General features: G+C 35.8%; 1 protein-coding gene across 1 annotated transcript in view; it reads left to right on the top strand.

The window, feature by feature from the left end:
- Positions 1 to 21,173, top strand: part of LOC131043877 (stomatal closure-related actin-binding protein 1) — a 196,018-nt gene that overhangs the window by 84,692 nt on the left and 90,153 nt on the right. The window contains exon 6 of the mRNA XM_057977109.2: positions 6,649 to 6,732. Within this exon, the coding sequence (XP_057833092.1) occupies positions 6,649 to 6,732 (84 nt within the window). The remainder of the gene's footprint in view (positions 1 to 6,648; positions 6,733 to 21,173) is intronic.

Raw genomic sequence — 21,173 nt, 5'->3', positions numbered from 1 at the left:
ACTTTTTAAGTTGCTGAGTCAAAAATTTTGGGCTTGTCGAGTTCCCTCTGAGTTTGAGTTTGCCAACTATGGTACAGTCCATAGTGATCTCATCGTTAGTGACCTTATTAACAGATTTGGGACAAAGATCAAAAGACATGGTGCATGTGTGGGTGATTTTTTAGGATGAATCATTATCCTTCCATCGAAGTGAATAAAGATGGGGATGTGGGTGCATTGGCTAGTGCAATTTGTCAACAATAGACTTTGTGGTAGTTTGTTTTTGTGAGGCAATGTTGTTGATACAATTTGCAGATAAATCATTTGTTAGGTAACTATGTTTGACAAATTGTCAGATCCTCATGAAGTAGAATGACGGTGCACCAAGGTGATCTTATTATGTCTATCATTCAACTCATTTTATGTCCTATCATCACGAGAGTTCTCAATGGAATGATCTTCATTTCCTTATTAGGAGACTTAACAATCAAGCTCTATAATTTAAAACACTCCCTTTTTTTTAGTAAATACAAAATTTGGTAGATTTTGTAGTATTAGAATGCTGTTGCATTTTTTAACGTCCCCATTTTTGGAGAGGAATTAATTAATTAATTTAATTAGTTAAGTTGTCCAAATTATTATTATTTTCATGGATAGCTTAATTAATTATTTTAATAAATAGTATTAAGTTAATTATTTATGAAGTTATCAAATAAATTATAAGCACTTCATTTTGCATGCCCACAAAGGAAATTCCAAGATATCCCTGTTCTTTAGTCTTCAAGCAACGTGGATGCCTAGTGCAAGCACAAGTATCATTTCCCTTGAGAGGAAGAAGAGGAGCTTTGAAATGATGATTCCATCTAGTTCAAGCAGTTTGATAGTACAAATTTCAAAGATTTTTGGACAGTTGAAGTCAGATGTTTTCAGGCTCTTTATTGGAGTAGTGCAAGGTTCGGTGATAGCTCTACCATCCATTTAGGGCATCATCCCTTATTATTTGAATCTTCATAGATTTTAGAGAGGAAAAGCGTCTATATTGTGGAGGTGTGATTTGTAAATGGATCAGAAAAAGATACAGTTTTATGATGAATCCATAACAAAGTTAATTGTAGCTTTAAGAATAGTTTTATGATGAATCCATAACAAAGTTAATTGTTGGCAGAAAACAAAGAATTTTTTGGCTTTGTGTGAAATTGTTGGTTCTGATACGGGTGATTATGCATCTGCTGTTTGCAATAAGTAGTGGTTTTGTAACTGACATGGCAGTGTAACAAAGATTACAAAACATATTAGATTGATGCATTATGTGATTGGTTTTTATATGTAGTGGTTTTGTAACTACCACAACAGTTTCACGAATTTCCTCAGTTGTGGATTGATGAATTAAATGCTTGAGGGCTTTATAGCATTGAAGAAGCGTACAATATTTTGGAAAGATTGGGAACAACCAAGCATTTGTAAGTCAAACGGATCATCAAATGCTAGATCGCATCACTTCTTAAAGTGTTTTTTTGTTCAGATTAAGAGGATATGGCTGTGATACTTATTTAAGAAATGTAAAAACTGAACATTCTTAAATATGAAAGTGAAGACACACCTTGGAATGGAATGAAACATTCAAGTTTTTCACTGAAACTTTGGCGGCAGGTGAAAGTGCCAAGGCAATCAAGTGATAAAATTTATGATGTTTCACGTGACAAAACATATTCAAAAAGTCTATGGCATGTTCATTTTATGATGATGATGTGCAGGAAAAGGATGGACAGAAATTGAACAGAATGTACTAAATCGGTCAAGGAAGATCTTGATTCAGGCACTGAACTTAGTAAATATAGAATGAACAAGTTTGTTTGTGTTGATTGTTTGTACGTATGGTTCAGGAAAATCAGTTAACTTATGGATATACAATGTATCAACTATCAACCCTTGAGAAGGTAAGGAGAAAATCAATTAAAATGTCAAATACTGAAGATGTTTAGAAGGCCACTCAAAAATATCAATAGTGCATAAGGGGAAAAGGTCAATTAAAGCTGTAAAAGATACCATTGATCTTGCTGATTAGATGTTTTTGTAATACGTTGTCTTGTTTTATCGAAGGCAACATCATTGATTTGACTAGGATATTAGCATAGTGAGATGTACTTAATTTTCTAAGGACATGCAATTTTTTCAGCATTTTTATAAATAAATGCATTTGTACAAGACAATGTAATGATATATCGGTAAAGTTGTGTACAATTTTATCTTCTGAAGTGTAGAATTGCTTTTGTGTTCTTTAACAAGACACTGAGCTGAAGAAGCATTACACATTTCTGTGAACTTAATGTCAAAATATATAGGGCATTGAATTGTATTTACTCCTTACTCTACTCTTCTATTCTTTGGTATGCAGGCTTCAATTCCTTTAAATCTTAAATATTTTGATGATAACTAGAGCAAGTTTCCATTGAAGCAAGCATGCAATTTTCTGAATGCTACTTTTGTTCAGAAATACATGCATTTTTGTTGTTAGTTTGAAACCTTAGGAAAGTCAAAAAACAAGTTACATGTTAAATCAATGTGTTGTATCTGCTTAGAGCTACTTGTGAAGCCATTTGACAATTCTTCTTGTCATTTATTCTCAAAGTGTTAAAAACCTATATCAAGGATTGCTTATAAATTGCTGTCATATATTATGAACATAGTTGGCAAACTTGCAGAGTACTCGGCGAATTTTGAAAACTCGTCGAGTTTTTCTGACTTTTACTCGACGAGTACTCGCTGAGTTTTTTGAAAAAACTCGGCAAGTTTCTATAAAAAACTCGGGTACACTAAAAAAATAGGCCCAAACACGTCAAAAAATTATCTATTTCTGATTTTTCATGTTAGTTACATTCTCTTCATCAGGATATATACATGAAATATAACATTTAAGTATAAGAAAGAAAAAAGTTTTTTCTTTCGTATACTTTAAGTTATATTTCATGTATATATTGGCAGGATGTTTGAGAGTGGTTTCAGATCTCTAGGAGTTATAATGCAAATTCTAGGTTTTAGAACATCTTTTAATTTTTCAGACTTATTCAAATTTCAGTAATCAGTATGCTCCTGTGAACATTCTCTTGCTCTCTTTATCTCACTCACTTTATCTGCCCCGAATTTTAGACCTATCTATCTCCCTATCACTCTTCCTCTATCCCCCTCTCTACCACACTCCATCTCATTCTCTCCTCTCTCCCCCAAGATCTAGACCTATCTCTCTACCCCTCTCTTTCTCACCCGCAGACCTCAACGAGGTGTGCTACTCTCAACCTAATTTTAATTTGTAGATGCTTGGTGCAAAGTTGTTGTGGAAATACCCCACATCTCAAAACATTTGCCCTCAAAATCTTATGTGAGCCTTGTAGTTCATCCAATTGTGAGCGTAGTTGGAGCTTGTTTGAAGCAATCCACACAAAGAAGAGGAGCAAGTTATCGCATAAATGCCTCAATGACCTTGTCTTCGTGCAATATAATGTTCGATTGCGCGTAAGGAAGGTAGAGGAAGTAGAAGGTGGTTCAATTGACTTGGATGATATGGATCCTTACAGTGGTTGGACATCACAGGAGCAACCTCCACTGTTTTCCTAGGATGACATCATTGATTTGGAGAGGCAGGGTATGGAAGAGGAGGGGGGTGGATTTGGTTTCATGCTGCATGACATTGAGGAGGAAGAGGATGAGGATGAGGAGTCATTGCCAGTGCCAGAAGCAGGTGGAGACATAGGTTCATCCAGGATGGAGGACGAGCCAGCCATATCGAGCGAGGAGGCACTGTCACCCCCACTGCAGACTTCTAGGACTAGACCCTCTAGTTCTACCTCTCCCCTAGTTTTTGCTAGAGCTGGGAAGAGGAAGTTGTAATTGTAATGATGTATTTACTTTTGGTTTTACAAAAACTATTTACTATTTTGCTTCTAGGTTTCCAGCCATCAACATTCCTCATGAGTATGCGATTTTGTAGACACTATGCATTTAAATATATCTAGAATCAGCTTGTTTCTTTTGTGTTCTCATTTATTGACTCATTGGATGCATCTTCTCATTAAATTTTGCAAAAAAAATGCATTTTTAATTAAATTTAAGTGTTTTTTTAAGTTGCCGAGTTTTTGCCAAGTTTTTTGTTGAGTTTTTGCTAGTTTTTGCCGAGTTTTTTTATTCAGGCCTTGGCGAGTTTTGCGAAGTGGCGAGTAGTTCATCTATGACTATGAAAATGGTAGAAAACCCTATGAAGAATATGGTATTTTTATTTGATTAAAGGGATATTCTGTTTATAATAGACCAAAGATTTTGACCCAATTACTGTGCACCTTATTTGTTAACAGATTGTAGCTAAACCATAGATGGAACCATTTGGAGTGTTGAAAAAGATTTTTTAGGTGAACCGGAAGAAGTGTTTTTGAAACTTTGAGGGAACCTATTGTATTTGGTATCTAAGTGCTTTGGTAACATACATAAACCCTTCTCCCTTAAAACTGAAGTAGTAGCAGGGTGTGATATCTATATTAAGAGATTATGAATAATGAAATTAATCGTCTAATGAGGAAAATAAATAAGCACTTTTAACTAACTAATTTAAGAATAACAATCAATTTTAATAGATCAGGTAGGGAACAAGAATGAAGTTCTTGTTAATGTTTAAAACTCTAATCTGAAACTTGTGTGGGGGGATTTAACATAAAATTTGAAGTTACATGAAATAATGTTTAGTATTATGAGTTAGGTAGCCATAACTACCTAGCACATATAAGCGAATGGATGGTTATAAACATCTTTCAAATAATTGTACTCATAAATACAAAATGGCTTAGTTATTTACATTTATTCTTCTTTCAAACAGGAAATAACACTACCTGAAAACCAAAAATCATCATGTCCTCATAATCTATAAAGTTAGACAGAATGTCCCTGTTCAAAATTGAAATTTCAAGTTTAATGATAGTAATTATTCATCTAACCTTATTAGTATATGTAAATGCTACATAACCTCTGGAATCTGAACAGACAATCTGTTTTGGATCGTTTCTTTGTTTCTTTTCCTGTTAATGTGAATTTCAGTCTGTATCTTGCCCATTGTCATTGTAATGGTGCTTTAATTATTTACAAATGCATATGGTTGTGTAGCTTCAAAGCTTTTATAGTCATAAAGTTCTTCTTTACTATTAAATAATATTCGATGGTCTTCCATGGTTTAATGAATTTTAATATCTTTGACAGTGTTATGAGTGGGTGTATTAATTTGACTAACGTGGGGAAACCAAATGAAGACAAAAATTACAAAATGATCTCATTTCAAGGAAGATTCTAACAAATTAGTTTATGCAAAATATGCAACACTCCATTTGTTATTTGGAAAAGTTATAAACCCTGATATTCTTCCTCATGACCTAATAGACGATCAAGCATCAAAAGATAGTAGTAGGAAGTCCAAAAAATTACAAAAATTATAGGGTAATCCAGTCACAAGTAAATCGGAATGTTGCATCGTATGGTTGGAACTCAAGTAAAGAAAGGGATAAGAAATGTATTGCATTTCAAATAAAAAATATGAGCAAGCAAACACTATTGAACACAAATGAACATCTAGACGATGCTATTCTTGATAATTTACAAAAGGAAATGAAGTATTTAAGGTCTTTGTTAAAATGAAGTTCAATGGGGAAGGTACATACAGGTTTGGATAGGCTATTATGAGTTGAAGGAATATTACAATGAGATGGAGAATTAAGTAAGTTCCTTAATGAATGTGTGGGGCTATTGAATTTGTGTGAAGAGAAATAGCTGTCATTTGAATACCATAGAGGACGCAATACAATATAAAATAGGCATGTATGGATTCTAAAAAATTGTCATAATGTGTTTATCAGGTACATGTGTGATATGCATTCTCTATGCCTCCTAGGGTTGTTTGACAAATACTATATAAGGATAAACCACATGAAAACGATTTAATCTATGATGTTGGATTTTTGTCCATTCGTGATATGTAATGTGTTTTCGTGGTGTGTTAAGTTGCTGTCTAATTATTACGAATACATTTTGAATATCCCGTGGGCCAATAAAACCAACTATGGCTTTATATTAAGTATTTTAGGATTGCGTGTATTAGTTTTAGTTTTGAGATACTGGTGAACTGCATTACAGTTCCTCCATTTCGATGGTCTTTAGGACAACTGAGTGAAAAGTCCATTGTTTATTAAAGGTTGATATTGGGTTATTTATTATTTTATCTTTCAATATTTGTAAATTTATATTCTGAATGGCTAATAAGAAGTAAGACAATTTAAATGTTTGTGATGCTAAGCAAGAATGAAATAAGAACAAGCAATGCTTAAAGTGCAAACGGATTTGTGATGGGAAATCCATGATTAGGCTTTCCACAGAGATCAGTAACACTGCACTATGCATAATAAACTGTTAAAGAGAATCTTCCATTAGTGTGTTTTATAGAGGAAGTGTGTTTTCCTGGATTTCTGAATTTGGCTGATTGCATCAGTTGATAATTTCTTGAATTCGTAAAATTCATTTAACTCTTCTATCATTTGATATCTATTAAAAAATAATTTGATGAAATGATCTTAAATTGAGTGATAATGTTATGTGATAGGCCTTTGTATGGTTTTCTGATGTATTAAAATAAACTGGCAGGTCATGGACATGGAACATGAACTTGAAGGCTTGCGACTTCAGCTTAAAGAAAAATCTGCTGAGGCTGTTAGTTTGAGAAAAGAGGTTTGAAAGCCTATTTTTATTTGAAGGATAATAAGAGCACAACTATTACTGTTTCCTTGTTTGTGATGTTTTTTCTTTTAGAATGTTGATTCATATCACCACTTAACATGACTCCTAAATAAAATCTATTTTGCCTCATAGATTTTGGTTTTGTTAATAGAATTAAATTCTGGTACACGCTACATGCCTTTATTGATTATTCTATCATATAGTTCAAACTTCACATATTTGAAGTGGTTAAGGATAACTACTGGGGTTCTCTATGGCCCCTAGGGTTATTTGACAAATACTATATAAGGATAAACAACATGAAAATAATTTAATCTATGATGGATTTTTGTCATTTTGTTGAGGCTTGGTATATAACCAATGTTCCATGGAGTTACCTGATGAAGGGACGGGTTTCGCGGATAGGGGGACCAAGAGGCTAAGCTTGGGGATGATGAGGGGACGACAATGAGGGGGTGACACTGATATACATATGGTACCTGAAAAAATAGTTATAAAATGATGTATAAGAATTACAATTATGAATTTTCAAATGAAATCTGGCAAATTAGTAAAATAGAAAATACTAAATACCAAAATAATTGAATACTAATAAAATTTGAAGTGAACATTTAACAATAACAATTTAACATTGAAGTTTGAACAATAAAAATGTCAAATTTGAGATTTATATTATATTCAAGGTTTCATAAAGATGATTACAATGATTTCAAAATAACAAAATATACTGAAGGGAGACCTCTAATCATCCCCAAACTCCTCGTCACTGGAACTACTAGACTCCACATTGTCAAGCTCCGCCAAACTAATACTGACAAGCCCTGCCTCTATAACTGCAGCATCCTCATCAATCTATGTTGGCTACTGTGGCGGTACATCCCATTGTGCTGCTGGATTCTCTATGTACACAAGTGTCTTTTGGTGAAAGAGATGCAAAACACTATGTACAACCACGAGCTTCTCTGCTCTCGTAAGCGTAAGTTTGTGTCTCTTAAAAGAGTGGATGAAGCTATAAGTAGGCCGCTTCCTCTGAGTAGCTAAAGAACCAGAAACTTGAGATAGTAATCGAACGGCTCAAGTGGTAGTCAAAGAATTCGGTCCATGGCAATTCCACCACCAAATTGGGTCCTCCTGTTCCATAGTTGCCATATCCATCTTGGCCACCCCAGAATTACCCCTAAGAGTGGCAAATTTTGTCTACTCAGTACGAATGTTTTTGGCCTCTACTGGATCACTCATTTTCTCAATGGCCCTAAAGAACTTGGCCCTTCACCTCAGTGTCCTCTATCCCTGTAACTGTTCCAGGTCTATGCTTGTACCACTTAGGGTTCAAAGCATAGGTAGCCATGTGCAATGGAGTGTTGAGCTTCTACCATCTCTGTAGTGAACTACCCCTGGATCTAAAATGCCAAATTCTGATTTTTCTTTGAAAATTTCTGAGTTGCTTATTTTCTGATTTTGTTTTTTGCAAGTTCTGATTTTTGTTTGGTTTTTTTCTGAGCTTTTTTGTTTTTTCTTGGGAGTTTTCTGAAAAATAATTCAACAAACATTGCAGAGAATTCTTGAAAGCTTGGACTGAAACACTAAATGCAATTTTCCGATCTAATCATTACCAAAATGAACTCCCTTCTAACAATGAATTCTGAAACTGAAATTTATTTGTTTAATACATACCAAAATAATGAAATTCAGGTCCGATTACAGTCTGAGAGCAAATTGGTCACACTGAGCATGAATTTTCAACCCAAGAATGCCTCCAAACTTTGATCTGTGTTTTCAATCTGAGCCTAGGGTCTGATATTGTAATGTCCCCTTCTTAGCCAGCGTCAACAGATAAGGATCAGTCTATTAACAAAGTTCTTGTAGACTGGTAAGGATGGACAAAGGACATTGGACTGGTGATTTTCTCTTATTTCAGAGGGCACGTTAGAGAAAACAATGGTGGATTCAGTCGACAGTATTATTACCTCCAGGTCGCCAGTTTTAAACTACATTAAATCCAATTATAACACCCTCAGAGGCATACATGAATCTAGTGAGAGAGTGAGTGCTTGTAGGAGAGAAAAAGAAATAATGAGGAAGGCTCTTTAAAAGGGTTATAAAGGTGATTTTTCCAATAAATGGGGATAAAGATTAAAAGGGGCAAATATACGAGATACTAAAAGTGGAAGATTAAAAGATTTGTTGAAACTAAGTAGCTTCGTTAATATAAATGATTGAATGAGAGACTTCATTTATCTCTCATTCAATCATCTACCTTATCGATGTAACTACAAGCTAATGGTAGGCTTCATGATTGGATGAATAAACATGTTATCCTTATATGCATTTCACATCAGATTGCACAGTTCGATACTTGAACATCATTGTCATATATACTCGATCGTGCTATGACCATATTTCATATGCTATGGTTGAAATAGAACAGATCGGATAACTATAGTTGTCGTATTAATCTCATACCGATTTATTATCGGTTGTTAATATTAAATGATATTTGACTTGACTCGATTTGTTATTGGTTGCCAATATTATATAGCATTTGTCTTATCCCGATGGTTATCGGTAAAGCACTTTATTGAAACGATGCCTATGAAACCGATCAAGACATGTCTTGATCGGGCATGTCAAGAGACATGTTCGGTCAAGGCATCCCTTGATCGGTAGGCATTACATATAAGTATATGCCTTGTGAAATAAATTAGATTGGAATATAAATTTGAAAACATTTACATGGTATCAGAGCCACGTTGATCGAATCTACGGCATTCAAATTTGAGAAGTTCAAATCGAAGATATAAACATCACATTTTCCATGGCTAATGCTATCAGATTTGAGGACAGACTTGAAGGAGGCGATAATTTCTCAGCATGGAAATTCAGAATTAAGATGATTCTAAAAGAGAATAAAGTTGAATAATTTGTAAGAGTTTAATCTAAAGAACCAGAGAATGACCTAGACAAATCAACATGGATTGAGGGAAATGAAAAAGCCATGAAGATCATAGTCGATGGAGTGAGAAATCACATTATGCCAATAATAACAAAGCATGCGACTGCCTACCATATGTTCAAAGCACTCGAAAGTGCTTTCGAGATAAACAACGCAAGTAGAACCCTGGCTCTAAAAAGGGAAATAAATCATATAACTATGAACAAAGGAGAGTCAATCAATGCATACTTTATGCGGATATCAGCCCTAAGGGATGAACTTGCAACACTTGGATATGAGATCCAAAGCAAAGAGCTAACGCTCATTGCTCTAGATGGGTTGCCTAGTACATGGGAAACATTCGTTCAAGGCATTAGGGCAAGGGCTAAATATCCGAAATTTGATAGGCTAACAGAAGATTATCTTCAAGAGGAGTCAAGGTTAAATAAGAAGGGGATCAAGCAAAAGAACATAGATGAAGATCTCCATGTTCTAAATACCAACTCCAACAAGAAAAGCAAGAAGAAAGATTTCAAGAAGAGAAAGAACCGACATGAGAAAAGGTCATCTAAGAAAGACAACTCTCATATTCAGTGCTTTACGTGTGATCAATATGGACACTATGCAGCAAAATGTCCGGATAGAATCAAACAACAAGCTACATTTGCAAAAGTGAAAAGGGAAGAATATGACTCTGAGAAGCATGTATTCTACTCTGCCCTCTCTAGCGAAGTATCCAATAAATCTAACACCTGGATCATTGACAATGGGTCTTCAAGACACATCACTGGGTATAGAGAATTATTGGATTCCATGTTAGAAGAAATTGATGAAGAAGTAACCATTGGTGTTGACTTTGCACATACAGTGAAAGGGGTCGGTACCTGCACCATTAAGCTGAAGACAGGCATGTCCCTCCAACTCACCGAAGTCCTATTCGTTCCCGACATCAAGAGGAACTTAATCTCCGTATCTGCACTTGAAGATGATGGGTACAAAATAACCTTCATGAATGGTAAAGTTCTAGCATGGCCACATAACTCTTCCATCAAGAGGGCTATAACCTTAGGGCATAGAAAAGGCTATTTGTACGAGGTATGTACTGAATCTAACCTAGCCCTACTTCATGAGATTGCAGATTCTAATTATATTTGGCATAGAAGATTAGGTCATTTAAACTTTCGTGCTTTATGTTCAATGGAAAAATTAGTAATTGGTTTGCCTAAGTTAAAACAATACCATTTTGGTACGTGTAAGGGGTGTGCCCTAGGCAAAAATACTAAGAGTTGTTTTCAGAATAGTTTTAGGAAAACAATCAATGTTTTAGAACTAGTTCACTTTGACCTATGTGGGCCAATGTCCGTACCATCATTAGGAGGGTTCCTTTATTATGTAATATTCATTGATGACTTCTCTAGGAAGACTTGGATCTACTTTCTTAAACGACGTAAAGAATCTGAAGAGATCCTCAAGAGATTTAAGGAATTCAAATATCTCTTTGAAAACTCTTCCGGAAAGAAAATAAAAATCCTTAGGACTGATAATGGGAGGGAATATACCTCAGACATTTTTAGGGAATTTTGTAAAGAAGCTGGGATTAAGAGGGAGTTCACTGTCCCTTACAACCCCCAACAAAATGGGGTTGCTGAGAGGAAAAATCGAACCATTGTAGAAGCAGCCAAAGCCATGCTTCTTGATCAAAACTTAGAAAGTTATCTTTGGGCAAAAGCCTCCAACACTGTTGTATACATACAAAATAGATGTCCTCACTCCCACATTGAAGATAAAACTCTTGAAGAAGTTTTCATAGGGATAAAGCGCAATATCACTCACTTTGGGATATTTGGATGCCTTGTCTACTTTCATATACCTAAAGAGAAAAGAACAAAACTAGAACCCTCTGGAAGAAAAGGAATCTTTGTTGAATACAGTGAAACCTCTAAAGCCTACATAATATTTGTACCTGGACATAGCAATATTGAACTTAGTAGAGATGTAATGTTTGAAGAAGACAACCTTCAAAAGGGCTAAATACTTGTAATGTCCCTACTAGTTAGGGATCACTGTCCTGCAAAACAAATTGTTAGGATACAATAAATACATCAATTTGTCACTAAATCAACTTGCAAATTAATTTAAGATTACTTAATTAACATTAACCACAATTCTTATCTACAAAAAGGATACGATGCCATACAAAGTATGTCCTTAGGCGGCTGTGAGGCTCGCCTTCTTGGAACCCCTCTTGGTTCCAAGCCATCCAGGAAAACGAAGGTGAATTCGATTCCTGTCTTGGATGTAATTTCTTACATCCAAGCCATCCAGGAACCAAGGTTTTAATTTGATTCTTGTCTTGGGTGTAATTTCTTACACCCAAGCCATCCAGGAAATCAAAGGTTAATTCGAACCCTGTCTTGGGTGTAATTTCTTACACCCAAGCCATCCAAGGCAGACCATAAGTGAATTCCTTGCCTTGGGTGATGTAGCTCATCACCCAAGTCCATTACAGGGGACCGGCCATATCTGTCTCTTCTTGGATGAACTTGTCAACCAAGCCATTCATATATGCATATAGATCATCAGTATATATATATATATCCCTCCATTAGGCGTAAGGGAGTTTCCCCCCCTATGGCCTTCATTATTTAATCATATTTATATTGCATTTGCCAATTTATTATTATTTCCATTTCGTAATTCACATTATTAATATATATTCTTAACTATTCCTTAATACGTATTTGTTAACATATATTTTAAATATACCTAACTATCAACATATTGTTATTAATCTCCTTAATCAAATCTATATTAACATGTTCATTCCCTAATGTGTTAATCTGTATATTGTATTCATTAAATAAGTAAATAACATTAACATGCTAATTACCTACGTTCCTTGTTATTAACACATTACTTATATTCATTATTTAAATAATACAAATTGTCATAGCACACTAACCCCTATATTCTATTTACATATTAATAACCTTACGTGAAAAGCATACAACACATACCTGTTTGTACGCAGCCACTGTCTCTTCCTTCCTTTTCCACGCCGGTCCTCCCCTTGCTTTCTCCCTTCCGTATTATTTGTATCCTGTGAGGGGTTGTACCCCTTCACGGTGCCCTTCCTCATGGAGGGGTGCGGCGGTGATCACAGCCTAGGTTGTGATTAGCGTCGCACCTCTTGTGCGGAGGTAATCGGGGTGGGGGGTGGGGTGCATTAATTTCTTTTATTTAATTAACTTACGTTGTATTTATTTATTCTTATTTGCTTTGCTTATTCAATTTAGTTTTTGTAAAAGAATTAAATATTAAATTATTCACTTTCATATTTAAATGTATGAAATATTTGATTGACATTTATTATATTTTAAATATATTTTATTAATTTAATCATTTATTCATTTGGAACTTATTTAATTAATCTACAAATATATTGACATTATGTAAATATTTTTACATTATGTGATACCTTAGGGGTTATCACAATACTCTATTGGGTCAGAAATCTATGCTCCGTCTTCAGACATAGAAGAGGATCCCACTCCTGAGATTTAGAGGGAGTGTTCAGAAGAAAATGAAGTACAGATTCCTCCCCAAGAAATCCCCAAGAAAAGACCTGTATGGGTTCACAAAACAATGGAAGATGCAAGGGACTTTGCAGTTCCTTTAGGGACTTTTAGAGAAAGTAAGGGGCCCCGAAGATTCACTAGCTATGTATCCCTAATGATGCATCTCTCCAAATCAGAACCCTCTAGTGTACCAGAAGCTCTTAAACATCAAGTTTGGAAAGATGCCATGTCTGAAGAATATAAATCCATCCTAAACAATGATGTGTGGGAAATTGTTCCTAGGCCAAAAGGGAAATCCGTTGTTTCATCCAAGTGGCTATTCAAAATCGAACATGCTGCAGATGGTAGCATAGAGAAACATAAAGCCAGATTTGTAGGGAGGGGGTTCTCACAGAAAGAGGGAATAGACTATGATGAGACATTTGCTCCAGTTGCTAGATACACCTCAGCCAGAGTAGTCTTGGCCATTGCAGCAGCCAAAGGTTGGAAAGTCCATCAGATGGATGTAAAAAATGCTTTTCTGAATGGGAAAATTGAGGAGGAAGTCTACTTAGAACAGCCAGAAGAGTTTGAGATCCACAATGCAGAATCACATGTGTGCAGATTAGAGAAAGCCCTATATGGACTAAAACAAGCGCCTAGGGCGTGGTATTAAAGAATTGACAGTCATCTCATGGGATTAAGATTCTCAAAAAATGATGCAGATCCAAATCTATACTTCAAGGAAGTCAAAGGTGATATGTTGATATTGATCTTTTATGCTGATGATCTTTTAATTACAAGAGAAGATCACCTTATTGGCCAATGTAAGAAAGATCTTGAGAAGGAGTTTGATATGAAGGATTTAGGCCTTCTACATTACTTCCTTGGATTGGAAGTTTGACAAAATTCTGACAATATTGTACTTAATCAAGGAAAGTACACCTTAGACATATTGAAGAGATTTGGTATGATGAACTGCAGACCCATGACTTCCCCTATGGAAACAAATCTTCACAAACTAAAGGAGGCAGCAACAGACTCCCCATTGGTAGATCCTACTCTCTACAGACAGAATGATTGGATCATTGATGTACCTAGTCAATACTAGAGCTGATATTTGTTATCCAGTAAATGCCCTGAGCCAGTTCATGTGTGAAACTAAGGAGATACATCTTATGGCTGTGAAACACATTATGAGATACCTTTAAGGAACTCTCAACTATGGACTCAAGTATGAGAAAGTTGATTTGGATCTTCATGGGTTCACTAATTCGGATTGGGCCGGAAGTGTGACTGACAGGAAAAGCACCTCAGGGTGCTACTTCAGTTTGGGTTCAGCCATGATATCTTGGATTAGCAAAAAGCAGTCATCAGTAGCTCAGAGTTGTACAGAAGCGAAATATATCGCAGCCTCCATGGCTGCAAGAGAAGCCGTATTGCTTCGGAAACTGCTTGTTGGATTATTCAGTAAGCCACTAAAACCTACCATAATTCATTGTGATAATCAGAGTTGTATAAAACTCTCTGTGAATCCCGTATTTCATGATAGATCCAAACACATAGATTCCTTATCACTATGTGAGAGATATGGTAGACAGGAATGTAATTCAGTTACAGTATATTAGTACAGGAGACCAGACAACAGACATACTTACCAAATCTCTATCCAGAGTAAAAGTTGAACACTTCAGAAAAGGTGTTGTTATGATTGAGTTATAATTAGTTTTGTAATCTGTACTAATATATGAGATGTTTAATGTGTAAACTTCTTTTGTTGTGTTATGACTTTATGGGCTCCACCCCCTGTGTACATTTCTAAAAGGTGATGATCTTTTAGACAGTGAACACTTGTATTAAACATTATAAGGTGATGGTCTTGTAATGTTGATATCATGCTGACTTGATATCATTCTGACTCATGGATGTGCCATGATATGTTATGGTACCTGGATATAAGGGAATTGAACATTGTCAAGTATTTTATATCCAAGGTATTGCGTGTTATGGGATACTGATATCACGAGATGATGTGATATATTCCTGTGTCACCTATTATGTGATACATCATGTCACAAGCATATGTGATATGATCCTTTGTATTACGAGGTCATGTAATACATTCTATTATGAGAAATGTGATGCTTATTTCAATGTTTACATAGGTCTCCAGTTATCTTCCCTAGCTAAGAGGGAGTGTTGAAACTAAGTAGCTTCGTTAAGATAAATGATTGAACGAGAGACTTCATTTATCTCTCATTCAATCATCTACCTTATCGATGTAACTACAAGCTAATGGTAGACTTCATGATTGAATGAATAAACTTGTTATCCTTATATGCATTTCACATCAGATTGCACAGTTTAATACTTGAACATCATTATCATATATACTCGATCGTGCTATGACCTTATTTCATATGCTATGGTTGAAATAGAACAGATCGGATAACTATAGTTACTGTATTAATCTCATACCGATTTATAATCGGTTGTTAATATTAAATGATATTTGACTTGACCCGATTTGTTATCGGTTGTCAATATTATATAGCATTTGTCTTAACCCTTTGGTTATCGGTAAAGTGCTTTATTGAAACGATGCCTATGAAACTGATCAAGACATGTCTTGATCGAGCATGTCAAGAGACATGTCCGGTCAAGGCATGCCTTGATCGGTAGGCATTACATATAAGTATATGCCTTGTGAAATGCTGTAGGATTATCAAAATTAATTAATGTAATCTACAACAACCTGCAAATAAGAAGCAACAGTCAATAAAACAGTAAAAGAATTTCTGAACTTGTACAACTTAGATTTGAACATAAATTTGAACAACATTTACAACACCATAAAAAGTGAGTATTATGAGTTTATTTATTTTAAGTGAACTCAATATCAAAACATAAAGTTGGTTCCCACTTGAAAACTCTAATTAGGGCGTAGCTTGTGGAGGCTATTAAAAGGGTTATTTGAAAATCATTTTTTAATGTTATTGTTGTCATTTTACCTTGCCTCGTTAGAGGAGCTTGTTGGACCAAGTTTGAGGAGCTTGTGAAGACGGAAACATTTACGAGTAATCACACTTGCAGTTGTGGAAGACCAACGCAGTGTGTGTAAGCAGGAATTTCATTTGGGCTTCAAAGAAATTAGTTTAGAGGTTAATTTGCTGGTTGAAATCTGAAGGAGATGCTTGCTTGAGAGGCCAACAGCTTCCTTGGCTTGTTTGTAGTAAAGAAGAGACATATTCATGCATTTCAGTATTTGAGTCATCAAGTTTCTTCATTTCCAGCAGATTGGTTCAAGATTTATATCAGTTTGGGGAAGTTGGAGCAATCTATGAACCATTTCCTGCGTGAGTAGCATGTGTGCTAGGCTGACCCCCTTTCTAGCTTGTGTGGGGTGAAGAAAGGCATCATTTTCCATTATAAGAGTTGGTTTTACAAGCATTTATCAATACCATCAGATTGGGATAGTTTTAGATCAGTTTTGGATTGATTCTAGAATATTTTGAAGAGGATTTTCTGAGTGTGCAGCTTGCTAGTTAGGCCACACCATTCATGGGTGTTTGGAAGATGTTGGAACCTTTGGAAGGCTATACGAGAAGACTTCTGTTGCAATCTTCATCAAAATCAAGGGCTAAATTTTACCTAGCTGTGGGAACCACTTTGGAATGGAAGAAGATGATTAGTTGCTGCTGCAAAAAAGCTTGCTGAGAAACTTATGTGGCTGCCTTCTAGTATATCAGACTTGCAAACAGCCTTTCTAGTCTATTTTACTACAAGGGTTTCAAGAGCAGGTCATGGGTATGCCTAGAACTGTATTGTAATTTTGCACAGTAATCTTGACTACATTTTATACTTCAGTTTATGTATTTCAGACTTGTAGACTAATCTGAAAACTCTGATTTTAGAAGGCAAATCATCTTGTTAAGTTTCAGATTTACTATTTTATAGCAACATCAATTTCATGCTCTTATATATTATTCAAACTCTAGAAACACAAGAAATTATTCTGCCACTTCTGTCTAGCTTTGAAAGAACACAAAAAGAAAGAGAAAACATAGTAAGTTTAATTAAAATAAACAGGCAGGTTGCTATAGAGAAGTTTTCTAGCGTTCCACCTAGGGTTGGACACTAGAGATATGCTGATTTGATGTCGTGAAACCCCATGTCCAGCTAGGGTCAGGCTGCAATGGCTCAAGTGAGGGTACGACTGGTTGTGAATTGTTGATAGATGCTGATAATGACGTCCCAAATGTCCAGATCTGCAATATTCTCCTCTTATTTCACCTCTGCAAATTGATTATAGATGCCCTCTTGCTGATCCCACTAAAATTAAACAATAAATCAGACCCTTGGGAGGTATTGCACTCCTGTAGGCCTCAAAAATTGTGAAAATTTTCGTCTCAACAATTGATCTGCTGAAACCTCTGTCCAGAGCTCCAAACCAATGAAAGTCAAAGCTAGAAATACCCTGTGAATGATGAAAATGAAGCCTCCAAACTTCTTTTTATCTCCCTCCAACTTGGCCGTACTTTTTTAGGGTTTCACTCATTAAACTTATTAATTTTTTTTAAAGCTTAATTGCCTCCCAAGCTGGTCGTACCCTTTTCATGATTTCTTCAATTGAATTTTTATTAACTTTTCAGTTTTTCTCCTAAGCTGGTCAAACCTCCTTATGCCTTCCTTTATTTCATTTAGTTGTTTTAAAAGCAATTTTATTCTACTGGGGCTGTACCCCTTCCACATGGTGGCCCCCTTTTAATAAGTTACTTTATTGAATTATTATAAAGTAACTTTATTAATAAAACACTTTATTTATTTAATCAAAATATTAAAGCCATTACTTTAATATTTTATTTTATATCCGAAATCATCACCTGATCACCTTCAATTGAAATTTGATGTTGTCACTGGTACCGGGTTGATGTCTGAATTTAATAGGCTAACTGCCAGTGTCCTAAAAAATATGGATTCTTGTAAAAATAGGAAAGTAACTCAAATCATCTAGAAATGCTCATAAGGCCTTCTACAACACTCCATTGGCCTCCAAGTGGTCAATAGGTCAACTGTCAGTTGCCTCCTAAAAAATGGGAGACTGGCTTTGAGCTTCGGAAATGCTTTCCAAGATTTCCGAAAGTGCCACAATTTCCCTGAGTGGGCTCCCTATCCATTAAATTAGCTTACATGACCCATGCTAATAGGCTAACCTTTGAGAAAGATACTAACCTAGGAAATGGGGACATTACAATGTTTGATGAATGATCTGTTGAATGTGGTCATTGTAGAATTCTAATGTGGGTTTCTTCTCTCGCATGACAAGCCTCATTTGATTAAGTATGGAATCAATGCATTGATACATGTCTCAAAGGTTGGGTGCATTTATATCCCCATATCTAGTGACATGGGCAATTGGAGTAATGATGGAGACTATATATTTTGCATCACACCAAAAATCACCACTCTTCACTATATCCTCCACCTTGCTCCCGTACTTTGTCTTGTACTTGCTCCACCATTTCCATTTTGCTATCATAACCATTATTTTCAACACGAATTGCAACTCAATCACTCTGTCCGATAGAATGAAATAGGATGCATATCTAGTCTCAACAGGTTTGAAGAATTCCTTAGAGAAGCTCCTAAAGGGTGCATGTGAAGTGTGGTGGTTGTAGATAAACATTTGCACATCTCTAACATCACTGATCATTGCTTTGATCTACTCAGCCTTTCCCATGTCCTTGAGTGCATTATTCATAGCAGGCACACAACAATCAGTGCACCAAATATGTCTCTAAGTTGCCTCATCTAATTTCCCTACAACTTTGCACACATGGGTCGCATCTTTCATTACTTGGACCACATTTTGTGGCCCAACTTCTCCTCAACAGCATTCGTGAGGTTCTGAAACTGAAAATCAGCATCTTTGCGATGCCTTGAACAATTAACTACCTTAAGAAAATATGGGTCCTCTGTACATGTAACCATGATATTGGTGAGTAGACAATGCCTAATGTCCGTCCACCAATCCATGACTTTATTGCATCCACCTTTCACCTAACATTCCTTCATTGTCTCCAACACATATCTTGGAATAGTTCTTATCCAAGATTGTGGTCCTCAATTTTGTCTCCCTTGGTGGCACATATGATGGTCCTCCCCTTGCTACAATCAACATCACCTCCTTATGATAAGGAGATTGAGCCGCATGAAATTGAATGCGTTTGGCAAAGAAGAATTTGCCAATGGCATCATCTATATCACCCTTTAGTTGCACATTGAATAAATCAGCTATGGTGTTATGAGCTTCACTTGTCAATTTGCGTTTACCCCTGAAGAAGAACCAGACATCTTTGCTACTCTCTTCTACAAAGTATGACTAGAACTCTGTGGCTGGCTTTCATGAGCTTGTGTCCTATGAGATAAAGTAGCAGGCACAGGTGTAACTGCAATGTCATCAAGAACATTCCATAGCTTGTATATCTCTGCTCTGTATTCAGGTTCGCTGGTTTTCCCCAAAAATCACATGTTTCCATACCTTTTCCTCAAATATGAAGAAGGTGTGATTAACTCTAGTAATTCTGCTTTAAAATTCTAGTGCACAAAAGTTTCACTTCTAGAAGCTTGTGAGCCCAGATATCCCTGGCATGCCTGTAAATTTGATTGCAAATAGTTTGAGAGGAGATATACGATCAAAAGGACCCCTAGCATACTTTTCCAGTAATGTGGAGGGGCATTCTATACTTGCAGCTGCATTTGCCATGAAACTAGTGGTTTGGGCTTCATGTTCATCCTCATGTTCACCCCCTTCAGCCTCAGGTGCATATTTAGATTCAGTACTTTCATTGTGAACCTCAATGTCATACTCACTTACGCCATGTGAGCTTATTGTGGCACTGCAATAAGCAATATAAATTTAAAATTTATAATTTATAAGTTTATAATTCTAAAAGTTTCAATTTAGTTTGACAAATTTGAAAAGAAAAGTTAAATTTCAGTGTTGAATCTTATGATATTAAAAATGAACAATGAATCTATGAATGTTGAAATTATGATTAAAATTAAAATTTGAAAACGAAACTTAAGAAAAGAAACAAATAAAATTGAAAAAAAGTCATAGAATTGTACCCTGTGCTTGAAAAATCCTTCCAAGTTTTTGTAGGATCCCTGTTCTTCCTCTTCTTTTTGTGCCTTCTTATCCCACTTGCACTTGCTGCATTTCAATAATACTTTTTCACTCCTTCACTCACTCTCTTGCTCCTCTTCAACCTCGCTGTTGAAATGAGATTTTGAGTAAACATGAGGATTTAAGATTGTTTCATAGACTTTAAAGGGCATGGCGGGGGGGGTGTTGGAGGGGGGTGCATTGGTCATTACAGTTCGGTCTTGGTCTGTTAGATCGAGCAAAAAAAAAGTTTTTATTAATAATTTTTTTTACCTTGTTCGCTGGCCAGAGGGATGCCTGTTCATCCCCTAGGACGTCCCGGTGGCATCCTTGTCATCTGAATTGTGGTGGCAGTTCAGCAAGGGCACGTACCCTCTCCATTCCCTCGTCCTATAGACGTACCCATCCTCGAAATGACAAGTATTGGGGTGGGGGGGACGCGTTCCCGTATTTAGTGCAAAAATCACATCTAAATTCAAGCTGGAATTGGGACAATGCACGTTAATAAAACTTTCATACCAAAATTTGTAATGTCCCCTTCCTAGCCAACTTCAGTTATCAGGGTTAGTCTATCATTGGGTTCTTGTAGACTAACAGGGATGATTGGAGGACCCATGTTGGGTTGTTTGTCTTGAGGTTCAAACAACATGTTTAGAGTCGATTGGAGGACATTTAGGCATTATTTTGTAATATTGGAAAAGTTGCTAAGTTTAATGAAATATTGAACTTAGATATATTTCCTAAAGTGACTTTATAATATTAAGTCACTTAACCC

This window comes from Cryptomeria japonica, chromosome 6 (assembly GCF_030272615.1).
Source record: "Cryptomeria japonica chromosome 6, Sugi_1.0, whole genome shotgun sequence".
NCBI lineage: Eukaryota > Viridiplantae > Streptophyta > Pinopsida > Cupressales > Cupressaceae > Cryptomeria > Cryptomeria japonica.
The sequence above is the reverse complement of the archived record's forward strand: the minus strand, read 5'-3'. Positions and strand labels throughout refer to the sequence as shown.